This window comes from Chelonia mydas, chromosome 1 (assembly GCF_015237465.2).
Source record: "Chelonia mydas isolate rCheMyd1 chromosome 1, rCheMyd1.pri.v2, whole genome shotgun sequence".
Lineage (NCBI taxonomy): Eukaryota > Metazoa > Chordata > Testudines > Cheloniidae > Chelonia > Chelonia mydas.
The window spans coordinates 5,998,013-6,010,232 of NC_057849.1; the positions used below are offsets into that span (position 1 = coordinate 5,998,013).

Genomic DNA, 12,220 nt, shown 5'->3' on the forward strand with positions numbered 1-12,220 from the left:
GAATAGATATATGGACACAGTTGGCAACGGGCTTTTGCAAGGATAGGTTCCTGAGTTAGTGTTTTTGTTGTGTGGTTGCTGGTGAGTATTTGTTTCAGGTTGTGGGGCTGTCTATAAGGGAGGACCGGTCTGTCTCCCAAGATCTGTGAGAGTGAGGGATCGTTCTTCAGGATAGATTGTAGATCTTTGATGATGCGCTGGAGAGGTTTTAGTTGGGGGCTGAAGGTGACAGCTAGTGGCAGGATGATTGTGAGCCACTGATGTGATGAGGCTGTGAACAAGGCAAATGAGATCCTAGAATGTGTAAGGCAAGATGGGGACATATTAATAACCTTATACCAGGCACTGGTGAGACCTCGTTTGGCAAACTGTGTAAAATTCTGATCACTCCTATTCCAGAAATAAGAATTCAGACTGGAACAGGTTCAGGGCTCCTAAGATGGTCAGGGCAAGGGAGGTTCTGTATTTTGAGGAGACTGAAGGAGCTAGGCTGGTTTAGACATAAAGCAGGCTGCACAGGGATTGGATTGCTCTATAAATACATGGGGGGGGGGGGGTGAACACCAGGGTGGGAGATGAGCTCCTGAAGCTGAAGGAGAGTAGTGGCAAAAGCACAAATGGGGAGAAACTGGACAGGAGTAAACTGAGGCTGGAAAGCAGAAGGAGGTTTCTGACCATCCGAGGAGGGAGGTTCTGGAACAGTCTCCCAACAGGAGAAGTGGGGGGCAAACAACCCAGCTGGTTTTAAGATGGAGCTTGACAGGTTTATGCACCGGATGAGATGCCAGGGTCACTTGCCATAGCAGGAGACTGGGCTGATGGACCCAGGAGGTTCTTGCAGGCCTATGTCCCTCTGGGACACAGTAGCCTTGTCATAAAAATAAAGGGAAGGGTAACCACCTGTCTGTATACAGTGCTATAAAATCCCTCCTGGCCAGAGGCAAAACCCTTTCACCTGTAAAGGGTTAAGAAGCTAAGGTAACCTCGCTAGTACCTGACCAAAATGACCAATGAGGAGACAAGTTACTTTCAAATCTGGAGTGGGGGTGGGGGGCAAAGGGTCTGTCTGTCTGTGTGATGCTTTTGCCGGAAACAGATCAGGAACGCAGTCTGAGAACTTCTGTTAGTTAGTAAGTAACCTAGCTAGAAATGTGTTAGATTTCCTTTTGTTTAAAAGGCTGGTAAATAAGTTGTGCTGAATGGAATGTATATTCCTGTTTTTGTGTCTTTTTGTAACTTAAGGTTTTGACTAGAGGGATTCTCTATGTTTTGAATCTGATTACCCTGTAAGGTATTTACCATCCTGATTTTACAGAGGTGATTCTTTTACCTTTCCTTTAATTAAAATTCTTCTTTTAAGAACCTGATTGATTTTTCATTGTTCTTAAGATCCAAGAGTTTGGGTCTGTGTTCACCTGTACAAATTGGTGAGGATATTATTATCAAGCCTTCCCCAGGAAAGGGGGTGGAGGGTGGAGGGGTATTTGGGGGGAAGACGTCTCCAAGTGGGCTCTTTCCCTGTTCTTTGTTTAACACGCTTGGTGGTGGCAGCATAGGTTTCAAGGACAAGGCAAAGTTTGGACCTTGGGGAAGTTTTTAACCTAAGCTGGTAAAAATAAGCTTAGGGGGTTTTCATGCAGGTCCCCACATCTGTACCCTAGAGTTCAGAGTGGGGATGGAACCTTGACAAGCCTATTTTGAGAAACAACGGGAGTTCATGTGAAGTAGCTTTCCCATTATAACCCTTGCTTTGTGTCCTTGCTGATGGATTAGTCCCCCAGTACATTCAGGAGAAAGCATGACTCAATGTTATCATCTGGAAAAGGAATTGTTCTTGGGCTCCTGTTTCGTGATATCAAGAGAGTTTAATTCCCTGAGTTTCTGGTAATCTCAGCACGCTGAGCTGCCAGCTTCCTCTTCCCCAGCCACTAGCCCCAGAGAGGAAGGATGGTTCTGTGCTTAAAGTGTTAGCCTGGAACTCAGAGGAACTGTCTTCAGTTTGAGACTCCTCCAAAGACTTCTTCTGTGACCTTGGGCAACTCACTTAGTCCCTCTGTGCCTCTTCACAATGGCTGAATGTAAATGTGTACATCTAGAAACAAGTGATGCAGGACATTCGTACCAAATGGGCAACACAATCCTGGGAAGCAAGTTTTGGGCCCCTCCTGCAGCTCAGCAGTAAGAGGAGGAATCAGGACATGCTTTCAGAGAGAGAAGGATCTGGAAAGAGTTGCCTGGCCAAACAGATCCCTGCTGGGCTGCCCCTCAGTCTGATCCTGACCCCCACCTGCTCCATGAGCACTGAGAGCCGCTCTAGCACTGGAGATAGACCTCATACCCTGCATCTAAATTTCCATCATCACCAAGTTTGGGGACAGCTGGATCTGAGGGAGGGGTTTCTTTGTGTCCAATAGAGAGCTAGCAAGAGGCACTTGGAGCTTGGCTTGGGTCTTGCTTGTGAGTGGGGATGTACTGCGGCTCAGGTGCTCTCAGAGATGGGGTGTAATTTTCCCAGGTTATTGGGTGGGGGTTGAGCTGCTTGTGTACTTCATTGTATTGTTGAAAAGAAACCCCTAGAAATTGAACCCAGCCCTGGTTGCTGCCAGCTCCACCTGGCCAAAGCATGACACCTGTTAAACTCCATTTTTAAACCAGCTGGATTGTTTTTTTTCTTCCTCTGGGGAGGCTGTTCAAGAACCTCCCTTCTCCTTTCCAGCCTCAGTTTCTCCCCATTTATTCTTGTGCCACTCTGTCCTTTAGCTTCAGAAGCTCATCACCCTCCCTAGTATTAACTCCCTCCCCCTGCCCCTAGTGTATTTATAGAGCAATCTGATTCCAGCACAGCATCCACTGTGTTAGGCTAAACCAGCCAAGCTCTTCTAGTATCATCATAAGACAGGCTGTGCATTGCCCTGACGATCCTGGAAGCCCTTCTCAGCTCCTTTTCCAGTCTGAATTCTTCTTTATGAAATATATATGACCAAAATTTTACACAGTTTTCCAGAGGAGGTCTCACTAGTGCCTACTATAAGGATATTAATACTTTCCTATCTCACCTGACAGATTCTCAGATCTCATTTGCTTTGTTCACAGGCATATCACATTGGTGGCTCAGTCTTTCTAGGATCAACTATTACACCCAGGTCTTTCTCCTCCTCAATCCTTTTCAACTTACACTTGGTGTATAAACTGGGGTGTAGCGAGTAGAAGTAGGGAAGACTGAGAACTGACTCAATGAATCATAGAATCATAGAATCATAGAATATCCGGGTTGGAAGGGACCTCAGGAGGTCATCTAGTCCAACCCCCTACTCAAAGCAGGAGCAATCCCCAATTAAATCATCCCAGACAGGGCTTTGTCAAGCCTGACCTTAAAAACTTCTAAGGAAGGAGATTCTACCACCTCCCTAGGTAACGCATTCCAGTGTTTCACCACCCTCCTAGTGAAAAAGTTTTTCCTAATATCCAACCTAAACCTCCCCCACTGTAACTTGAGACCATTACTCCTTGTTCTGTCATCTTCTACCACTGAGAATAGTCTAGAACCATCCTCTTTGGAACCCTCTTTTAGGTAGTTGAAAGCAGCTATCAAATCCCCCCTCATTCTTCTCTTCCGCAGACTAAACAATCCCAGTTCCCTCAGCCTCTCCTCATAAGTCATGTGTTCCAGACCCCTAATCATTTTTGTTGCCCTTCGCTGGACTGTCTCCAATTTGTCCACATCCTTCTTGTAGTGTGGGACCCAAAACTGGACACAGGACTCCAGATGAGGCCTCACCAGTGTCGAATAGAGGGGAACGATCACGTCCCTCGATCTACTGTCTATGCCCCTACTCATACATCCCAAAATGCCATTGGCCTTCTTGGCAACAAGGGCACACTGTTGACTCATATCCAGCTTCTCGTCCACTGTCACCCCTAGGTCCTTTTCCGCAGAACTGCTGCCGAGCCATTCGCTCCCTAGTCTGTAGCGGTGCATTGGATTCTTCCGTCCTAAGTGCAGGACCCTGCACTTATCCTTGTTGAACCTCATCAGATTTCTTTTGGCCCAATCCTCCAATTTGTCTAGGTCCCTCTGTATCCTAACCCTACCTGCCACCGTATCTACCACTCCTCCTAGTTTAGTATCATCTGCAAATTTGCTGAGAGTGCAATCCACACCATCCTCCAGATCATTTATGAAGATATTGAACAAAGCCGGCCCCAGGACTGACCCCTGGGGCACTCCACTTGATACCGGCTGCCAACTAGACATGGAGCCATTGATCACTACCCGTTGAGCCCGACAATCTAGCCAACTTTCTACCCACCTTATAGTGCATTCATCCAGCCCATACATCTTTAACTTGCTGACAAGAATACTGTGGGAGACCGTGTCAAAAGCTTTGCTAAAGTCAAGAAAGAATACATCCACTGCTTTCCCTTCATCCACAGAACCAGTAATCTCATCATAAAAGGTGATTAGATTAGTCAGGCAGGACCTTCCCTTGGTGAATCCATGCTGACTGCTCCTGATCACTTTCCTCTAGTGTAAGTGCCTCAGGATTGATTCCTTGTGTACCTGCTCCATGATTTTTCTGGGGACTGAGGTGAGGCTGACTGGCCTGTAGTTCCCAGGATCCTCCTTCTTCCCTTGACTCTATACACTTTCAGAGAAACTAAATACCAGCTACTAATGGCCTCTTCCATCTATAAGGGAAAGGTATAACAAAGAAAAATGGCAGGAAACTGAAGCCAGAAAAAGTAAATTTGAAAATGAGGCACACCTTTTTAACAGCAAGAGTGCTTAACCAGTGCAAAAAACTCCCAACGGAGGTGAAAACAAGGAGTCCTTGTGGCACCTTAGATACTAAGACATTTATTTGGGCTTAAGGTTTCATGGGCTAAAACCCATTTCATCAGATGCATGAAGTGAAAAATACAGTAAGCAGAATATATATTCTAGCATATGAAAAGATGGGAGTTGCCTTACCAAGTGGGGGGGTCAGTGTTAATGAGCCAATTCAATTAAGGTGAAAATGGCCTTTTCTCAACAGTTGACAAGAAGGGATGAATACCAAGGGTGGTGGATCTCTTGATACCTCCAAATCAAGGCTGGACGCCTTCCTGGAAAATATGCTTTAGATGAACAAAAATTATGCATTAGTCAAACAGAAGTCATTGGGCTCAGTACGGGGGTAAATTGGTCTCCTTCCCCCACTGCACTGTCCTCCCTCACCAGCTGTCTTAGCCCACTGCTCCAGGCCTTAGACCCCATCTCAACTTTTCTCTAAAGAGTGGAGATCAGTAGCTCATGTCATATTAGATGTAAGGGTCCACCATGGAATAGGTGGCCATGGCCCATATCATGAGCACTGGAGCTGGGTGATGAACTGACCATTTACTTGATGAACACCCTGATTATTCTTGCACGAAGGTGTTTGCTTTTCACACTGTACACAATTGGGTTCAGCAAGGGAGGGAGCAGCAGCGATATGTAGCCCAGGAGAATCTGAAGCAAGGGAGAAAAGCTATTCTCAAATCTGTGTATCACAGACAAGAAGATGTCTGGTGTATAGAAGATAAGGACAGCGCAGAAGTGGGAGATGCAGGTGTTCAGGGCCCTGAGGCACTCAGAGTTGGATGCGATACTCAGCACTGTTTTGAGGATCATTATATAAGAGAGGAAGATGAGCAGCGAGTCCAGACCCATTGTTAAGAGTTTAGTAAACAAACCATAGATATTGTTGACTGTGATGTCCGAACAAGCCATCTTCATTACTTCCTGGTGCATGCAGTAAGAATGGGAGAGGACACTGTCTCGACAGTATTGGAACTGTTTCAGGAGAATGGTGAGTGGGAGCATTACTGCCACTCCTCTTAAAACACACATCAGTCCCATCGTGGCTATTCTCGGCAGGGTTAAGATGGAGGCATATCTCAGCGGGTCACGGATCGCGATGAAGCGGTCAAGGGCCATCAGCAAGAGCACTGAGGATTCAATGCATTGAAACAAGTGGATAAAGAACAACTGGGCAAAACAGGCATTGAGGCTGATCTCCCTAGAGTTAAACAAGTATATGCCAAGTATCGTTGGCATCGTGGCTATCGATATGCCAAGGTCTGTGGTGGCCAACATGGAAAAGAAGATGTACATGGGCTCATAAAGGCTTGGATTTGTTTTTATAATGAACAGAATGACTGAATTTCCTACTATGGAAATAACATACATTAAGCAGAAGGGGAGAGATATCCAGAGATGCCTGTCTTCCTGACCAGATATTCCGGTGAAAAGGAACACTGCAGATTTGAATTTGGTGTCATTGACAGCTGACATTATTTACTGGGCAGATCCAATGAGTTTTGAACTTTCCTTCCTGAAAGGAAAAAGAACAGGAGACTAGATGATATTTAACGAGACATCTTTCTGTTCTCAGTGCAGGTCTAAAGAGTCCCAGGAGCACAAGAGTAATCAGCAAAAACAGTCTTGGATTTACACCACGAATAGCAAGATAGGCATTCCCAGACTGGATCAGACCTGTAGTCCATCTAGCCAAGTATCCAGTGGCCAGTTCCACATAACCTGCTCCCAAAGTTTCCCCCAACACCCACTACTTAGAGATATTTTGTGGTGCAAATCAGGAACGTTTACAGCCGTTCCAAGAGTTTTTGAAACAATCCTCACTGTGCTAATTGGAATTTCTGGTTACCCATATAATCGTGCAGTCCCTCTTTGAACCCTGCTAAGCTCTTGACCCCATTGGTATATTGTGGCTGGGAATCTGGCAGCTTACTTGAGCACTGCAAATTTTACAATTGTGACCTTCACACAGACATGCTTTCTGGTCCTCCACTTCTGCATGTGGCCTATTGTATCATGATATATGTACAAACACATGGCAAGTGCATGGTGAAAACCATCATTATTCTTATCTGTGCTGCACTGATGATATTTATAAATGTGTTTCATTACCTCATTTTATATATGCATATTTTTTTCTCCACCCCTGAGAGTCTAAATTATGCCACTGCCTCTTTGCAGTACATGGCATAAATTCTCAGGGCTACATTATGAATTCACAAACATTGACTTCAACTGTGTCACTCCAGATTTACATGCCTCAATTCGATCAGAACTTGGCTCTATTCACTTTCCCTAAACAAATACTCCCAGTGATACACTCTGACCCCCAAGAATCCCTCCAGGAGAAGCTGAAGTGATTTGCCTGGTCAATGTTGACTGAATCCAGAGAGTTTGATTATCCTACAGGTTTCCTTTCATCCTCACAGGAACTGCACCCTCTCCCCATGCCAGGGTCTGTAGCTATATGGCAAGTTACAAGCTGACATTTCATCTGTGCGGGGAGGGGTTGGCATCAGAAATGTGTGAATAGTGCAAACAGTAGGTTTGCACTAATACCCTCTTCAGTGTTTAAGTTACTTCAACCATGCTAATGTAACAGCTAATGGTGAAAATTACATACAACCCCTATTACACTCCCCTTTCCTGGCCCTCTGCTCCACTCTTTCCTGAAACACAGACCAGCAGTCTTTTTCTCAGTACTTTTTGGAAAGTCTTACACAGATATTACAGAGGTATTGTGTTCATGACCCTGATTAGAAACAGCTTCTTGTTCGTTACTAGGAGACAATATCATACAACTAATCAACATCTTTATTAATGATCTGGATGATGGGATGGATTGCACCCTCAGGAAGGTCACAGATGACACTAAGCTGGGGGTAGAGTTAGACACACTGGACGGTAGGGATTGGGTCCAGAGTGACCTAGACAAATTGGAGGATTGGGCCAAAAGAAATCTAATGAGGTTCAACAAGGACAAGTGCAGAGTGCACATAGGACAGAAGAATCCCATGCAGCGCTACAGGCTGAGGACTGACTGACTAAGCAGTAGTTCTGCAGAAAAGGACCTGGATATTACAGTAGGTGAGAAGCTGGAGATGAGTCAGCCAAGAAGTTGCCAAGAAGGCTAATGGCATATTGGGCTGCATTAATAGGAGCATTGCCAGCAGATCGAGGGAAGTGATTATTCCCCTCTATTTGGCAATGGTGAGGCCACACCTGGAGTATTGCGTCCAGTTTCGGGCCCCCCACTACAGAAGGGATGTGGAGAATTTGGAGAGAGTCCAGTGGAGGGCAACAAAAATGATCAGGGGGCTGGGGCACATGACTTATGAGGTGAGGCTGAGGAACTGGGCTTGTTTAGTCTGCAGAAGAGAAGAGTGAGGGGGGATTTGATAGCAGCCTTCAACAACTACCTGAAAGTGGGTTCCAAAGAGGATGGAGCTCAGCTGTTCTCAGTGGAGGCAGATGATAGAACAAGGAGCAACGGTCTCCAGTTGCAGTGGGGAAGGTCTAGGTTGGATAGTAGGAAACACTATTTCACTAGGAGGGTGGTGAAGCACTGGAATGGGTTACCTAGGTAGGTGGTGGAATCTCCATCCTTCGAGGTTTTTAAGGCCCGGCTTGACTAAGCTCTCACTGGGATGATTTAGTTGGTATTGGTCTTGCTTTGAGCAGGGGGTTGGACTAGATGACCTCCTGAGGTCTCTTTCACCCTAATCTTCTATGATTCTGTGATTCACTGAATGAGGAGTTCATAGCATAAAGCCTTTCCAAAAGTGTGAGGGGTATTTCTGAAATACTTTCTAAACCAAAAACCATTAGGCAGTAAAGTTACACTGATCCTTCCTGTAGAGATTCTAACAACTCTGCTGCTGGCTTTCGATATACATACATGTCATGAAAGTTTGATGTGTAAAATTTGTATTACAATTAAAAGTTTTGACATAACATTTAAACATCTGTACTGTAGCACACACATGTCAACCTATTCTTTCCCCTCTGATCTTCTCTAAGAGATGATTTTACAGGTTAGAGATCACAGTGTCTCAGCCCTCATTCAGTAGCTTGTCAGCAAACAAAAGTCTAGTATCTCCCCTGTCCCTGGGTTTATAGCTGACTGGTTCTCCTCAGGTTCTGTTCTGTCAGTCTGCAGCCTGTATCCAGAGTGGTAATAGGCATTGGTATCAGTACAGAAAATTTCCATTCCCTGAGCTCTCACTCTCTAGTATGGGGTGGGCAAACTTTTTGGCCCGAGGGCCAAATCAGCATTGCAAAACTGTATGGAGGGCTGGTTGGGAAGGCTGTGCCTCCCCAAACAGCCTGGCCCCTGCCCCCTATCTGCCTCCTCCCACTTCCCATCCCTTGGCTGCCCCCCTCGGAACCCCCAACCCATCCAACTCTCCTTTTCCCCTGATCACCCCCTCCCAGGTCCCCTGCCCCATCCTCCCCCTGGGACCCATCCCCATCCAACCCCCCCTGCTCCCTGTCCCCTGACTGCCCTCCAGGATCCCCTGCCCCTTATCCTATCCCCTGCCCCCTTGCCATGCAGCTCAGAGCAGCAGGAGCTTGCAGCCATGCCGCCCGGCTAGAGCCAGCCATGCTGCCCGCATTGCCCGGCAGGAGTGGCAGGCCAGAGCACTGGCGGTGCGGTACACTGAGGCTGCGGGCGAGGGGGGGTAGCAGGGGTGGGGCCAGGGGCTAGCCTCCCCAGCCTGGACCTCAGGGGCCAGGCAGGAGGGTCCCGCAGGCCGGATGTGCACTGCGGGCCGAAGTTTGCCCACCTCTGCTCTAGTACATAGCAACCACAGCAGCAGTTACTCAGCCAGGATGAGGGTTTGCAGGAAGTGGATTTGAAAGTCAAATGCAGGAGTATTCATGGAAATGGAACTTCGTTCCCCACAGGAAAGTAGTCCATTGCTCTCTCTCTCTGACTGTCTCTGTCCGGTATTCATAAAATCCGTAGCACCCGGGACCGGCACTGGGCCAGACAAGGAGCTGAGCTGCCATAATGAGTGTGCGTGTTAAACCCAGTTCTGGGGATATTTCCTGTATATCTATATTGGGTTAACCTTTGGGATGTTTATGTTACGGCGATATTGGGTGAAACCAGTGTGGCTCTTCTTAGTTTAATATCAGGCTGCTGGAAACACGCAGGATGGGAAGCCAAAGGTCAAGAAAAGCCGCCTCTCAATCAGCACTTCAGGGAGGTTGAGAGACAACATCGGAGCTACAAGTTGGGAAGAGCCTATTTCCAGGCTGCAGCCACATTACACAGCTTGTTTCCCAGTGCTGGGAGCCTGTCCAGAGATGGGGCAGCTTTTGGTGAGAAGCGCTTCAGACTGCAAGGACAGGCACCTCTGGGGAAACCTGAAGGGCCTGGGCCTGCCCATGTCTGCATCAGTGTGGGAGGACTTGGGGTCAAAGATGTGTACAGACTGTTGTTTGAAAACACTCTTATTCTCCCATGATAACACTTTCTTCCTGCTGTTTGATTAAACATTATTTTGGTTCAAAAAGGCTGACTGGTCACTCGTCTCAGCATTAGTCACATGCTCACAACGGGAAGAACCACAGGTGCTGAACCCACTGGGACCTGCTGGGCAAGCCCAGTCCCCCCACAGTGTGTTGTAGCCCAGGGCCCAGTCTGAGGGTGGGAGGATCGCGGGATTCCAGCCCATGAGAGGGAAGGATACGAGGTCTGACATCTGGCATTTGGAGACCAGAGAAGAGGCAGACATGCAGGTAGTCCTGTAACTCTGAGGGGTATCTACAGGGCAGAAGTGCTGGAGCCCTCAGCCAGTCAGGAACCAGAAATATGCCCTATAGGATCTGTTACCACAAAGCAACACAGCTCTGATTACCTGCCTTCACAATCGAGCCAGAGAATAAAACCTTTGCAAATGCATTTGCTGGTTCCATTTCCAGGAGCAAATAAACCTTAGGCGAGTTGGGAATTAGTCACGGATATTCTGTGGGGTCTCCTCTCACTCAGCCCCTGGTAGGATGGGGCCCAGAGCACAGGACAATGGGACCGCTCTAGAAATGGGACCCCTTGAGAAATCCTGACTTGGGGCACTGGGGTTTTAACAGTCTGAGCTCACTTTGAATGTCAGGTTTCTGTGTAGCTTGAACAACACACCGTGGAGCATGGGCAGACATAGCAGAGGGGTTCCCAAGCTACCTAGCACTGCCTGACCTCCAGCCCCATCAATGAGTCACCACGACAGCTAAGCTGAGTCCTTTGAAGCTACACAGAATATCTGCCAATGTAAACAGCTTTCAGCCTTTACACATCACTTCGCTTTTTAAAGATAGTGAAACGTGCCAACATACCCGATTCCTGCTAGAAGTTTAGCCGCTGACACTGGAGATCTTCACCCTAAATGACAAGGACCCATGAAAGAGCTTACATGGGCAGAAGGCAGTATCTGTTCATATCGGGAGGCAACTTTGTTTATGAAGCATGCTTGCAAATTTCCCTTGGGGGCCACTTGGCCATCAGGGAAACTCAGCTGCTTGGCTAAGTGTGCACCAGCTGTAACCCCCATCACGGCCAAAGTCAAACTGCAGGAGGCCAAATCACAGGGGATGTGTGGTGATGCTACACAGCTGGACTGCAGCAGAAGCCCTACTGCAGTCTCTACTTCTGGAATCCGGGCTTGTCATCACTGTTCGTATGGCTCTGATTAGTCACAGGGCTACCCCGGGGGTGGTGAGTGGGAACAATGATGCTGTCACAGCTGTGATATTGCCAAAATTAAATAAGTAAATAAATAAATAATGTAGGACCAGATTTCTCACCGGCAGCTGCCTTTCCTGCATTGCAAACCTAGGGTGCAAGCCACAAAAGGGAGATTCCACAAGGCTCCATACATGAAAATTTCCATTGGGTCGTTCCAAGAGGCGAGGTCCCTTCTCTTCTCCTGAGAAATGAAAGACAGGACGCAGGATCTAGGGGTTCCCAAAGTTATGCACAGATCTCAGTGATTCATTGCTAGCTAGGCCTATCCACCCACAATCTCTGGGCCTCCACAACTACGTCAGGACCCTCTCCAGTTCCCTGCTGGCACAGGTTCATCAGAAATGTGCGACCAGGGTCTGTCATAGCAGCCACTGCCCACAGGATCTGCTGAAGGGTCGTTGTTGTACGGGGGCGGGGGGGGGGGGGTGCACAGAGATGGGAAGGCTGGTCAGAGTAGCTGATGGGCACAGTGTCCCAACCATAGACTGGGCAGGAGAGTTTGACCTTTCCATACCCAGAGTCCAGCCATAGAAGTAACAAACATTGAGCAATGGGCTGTTCAATCAAGCAGAGAAAGTTATAACAGGATCCCATGTCTGGAAGCTGAAGCTTGACAATTTCAGACTGGAACT

At 47.4% G+C, this 12,220-nt stretch overlaps 1 protein-coding gene across 1 annotated transcript; it reads right to left on the reverse strand.

Annotated features, from left to right (window-relative positions):
- Positions 1–5,380: 5,380 nt before the first annotated feature.
- LOC102946136 (olfactory receptor 51G2) lies at positions 5,381–6,316 on the reverse strand. Its single transcript, XM_027831978.3, has one exon. It carries the CDS (start codon positions 6,314–6,316, stop codon positions 5,381–5,383), a length of 936 nt encoding a protein of 311 aa, XP_027687779.3.
- Positions 6,317–12,220: the final 5,904 nt, after the last annotated feature.

Coding starts and splice junctions, on each gene's coding strand:
- LOC102946136 (XM_027831978.3), bottom strand. CDS start 6,316: ATGTCAGCTGTCAATGACACCAAATTCAAATCTGCAGTGTTCCTTTTC.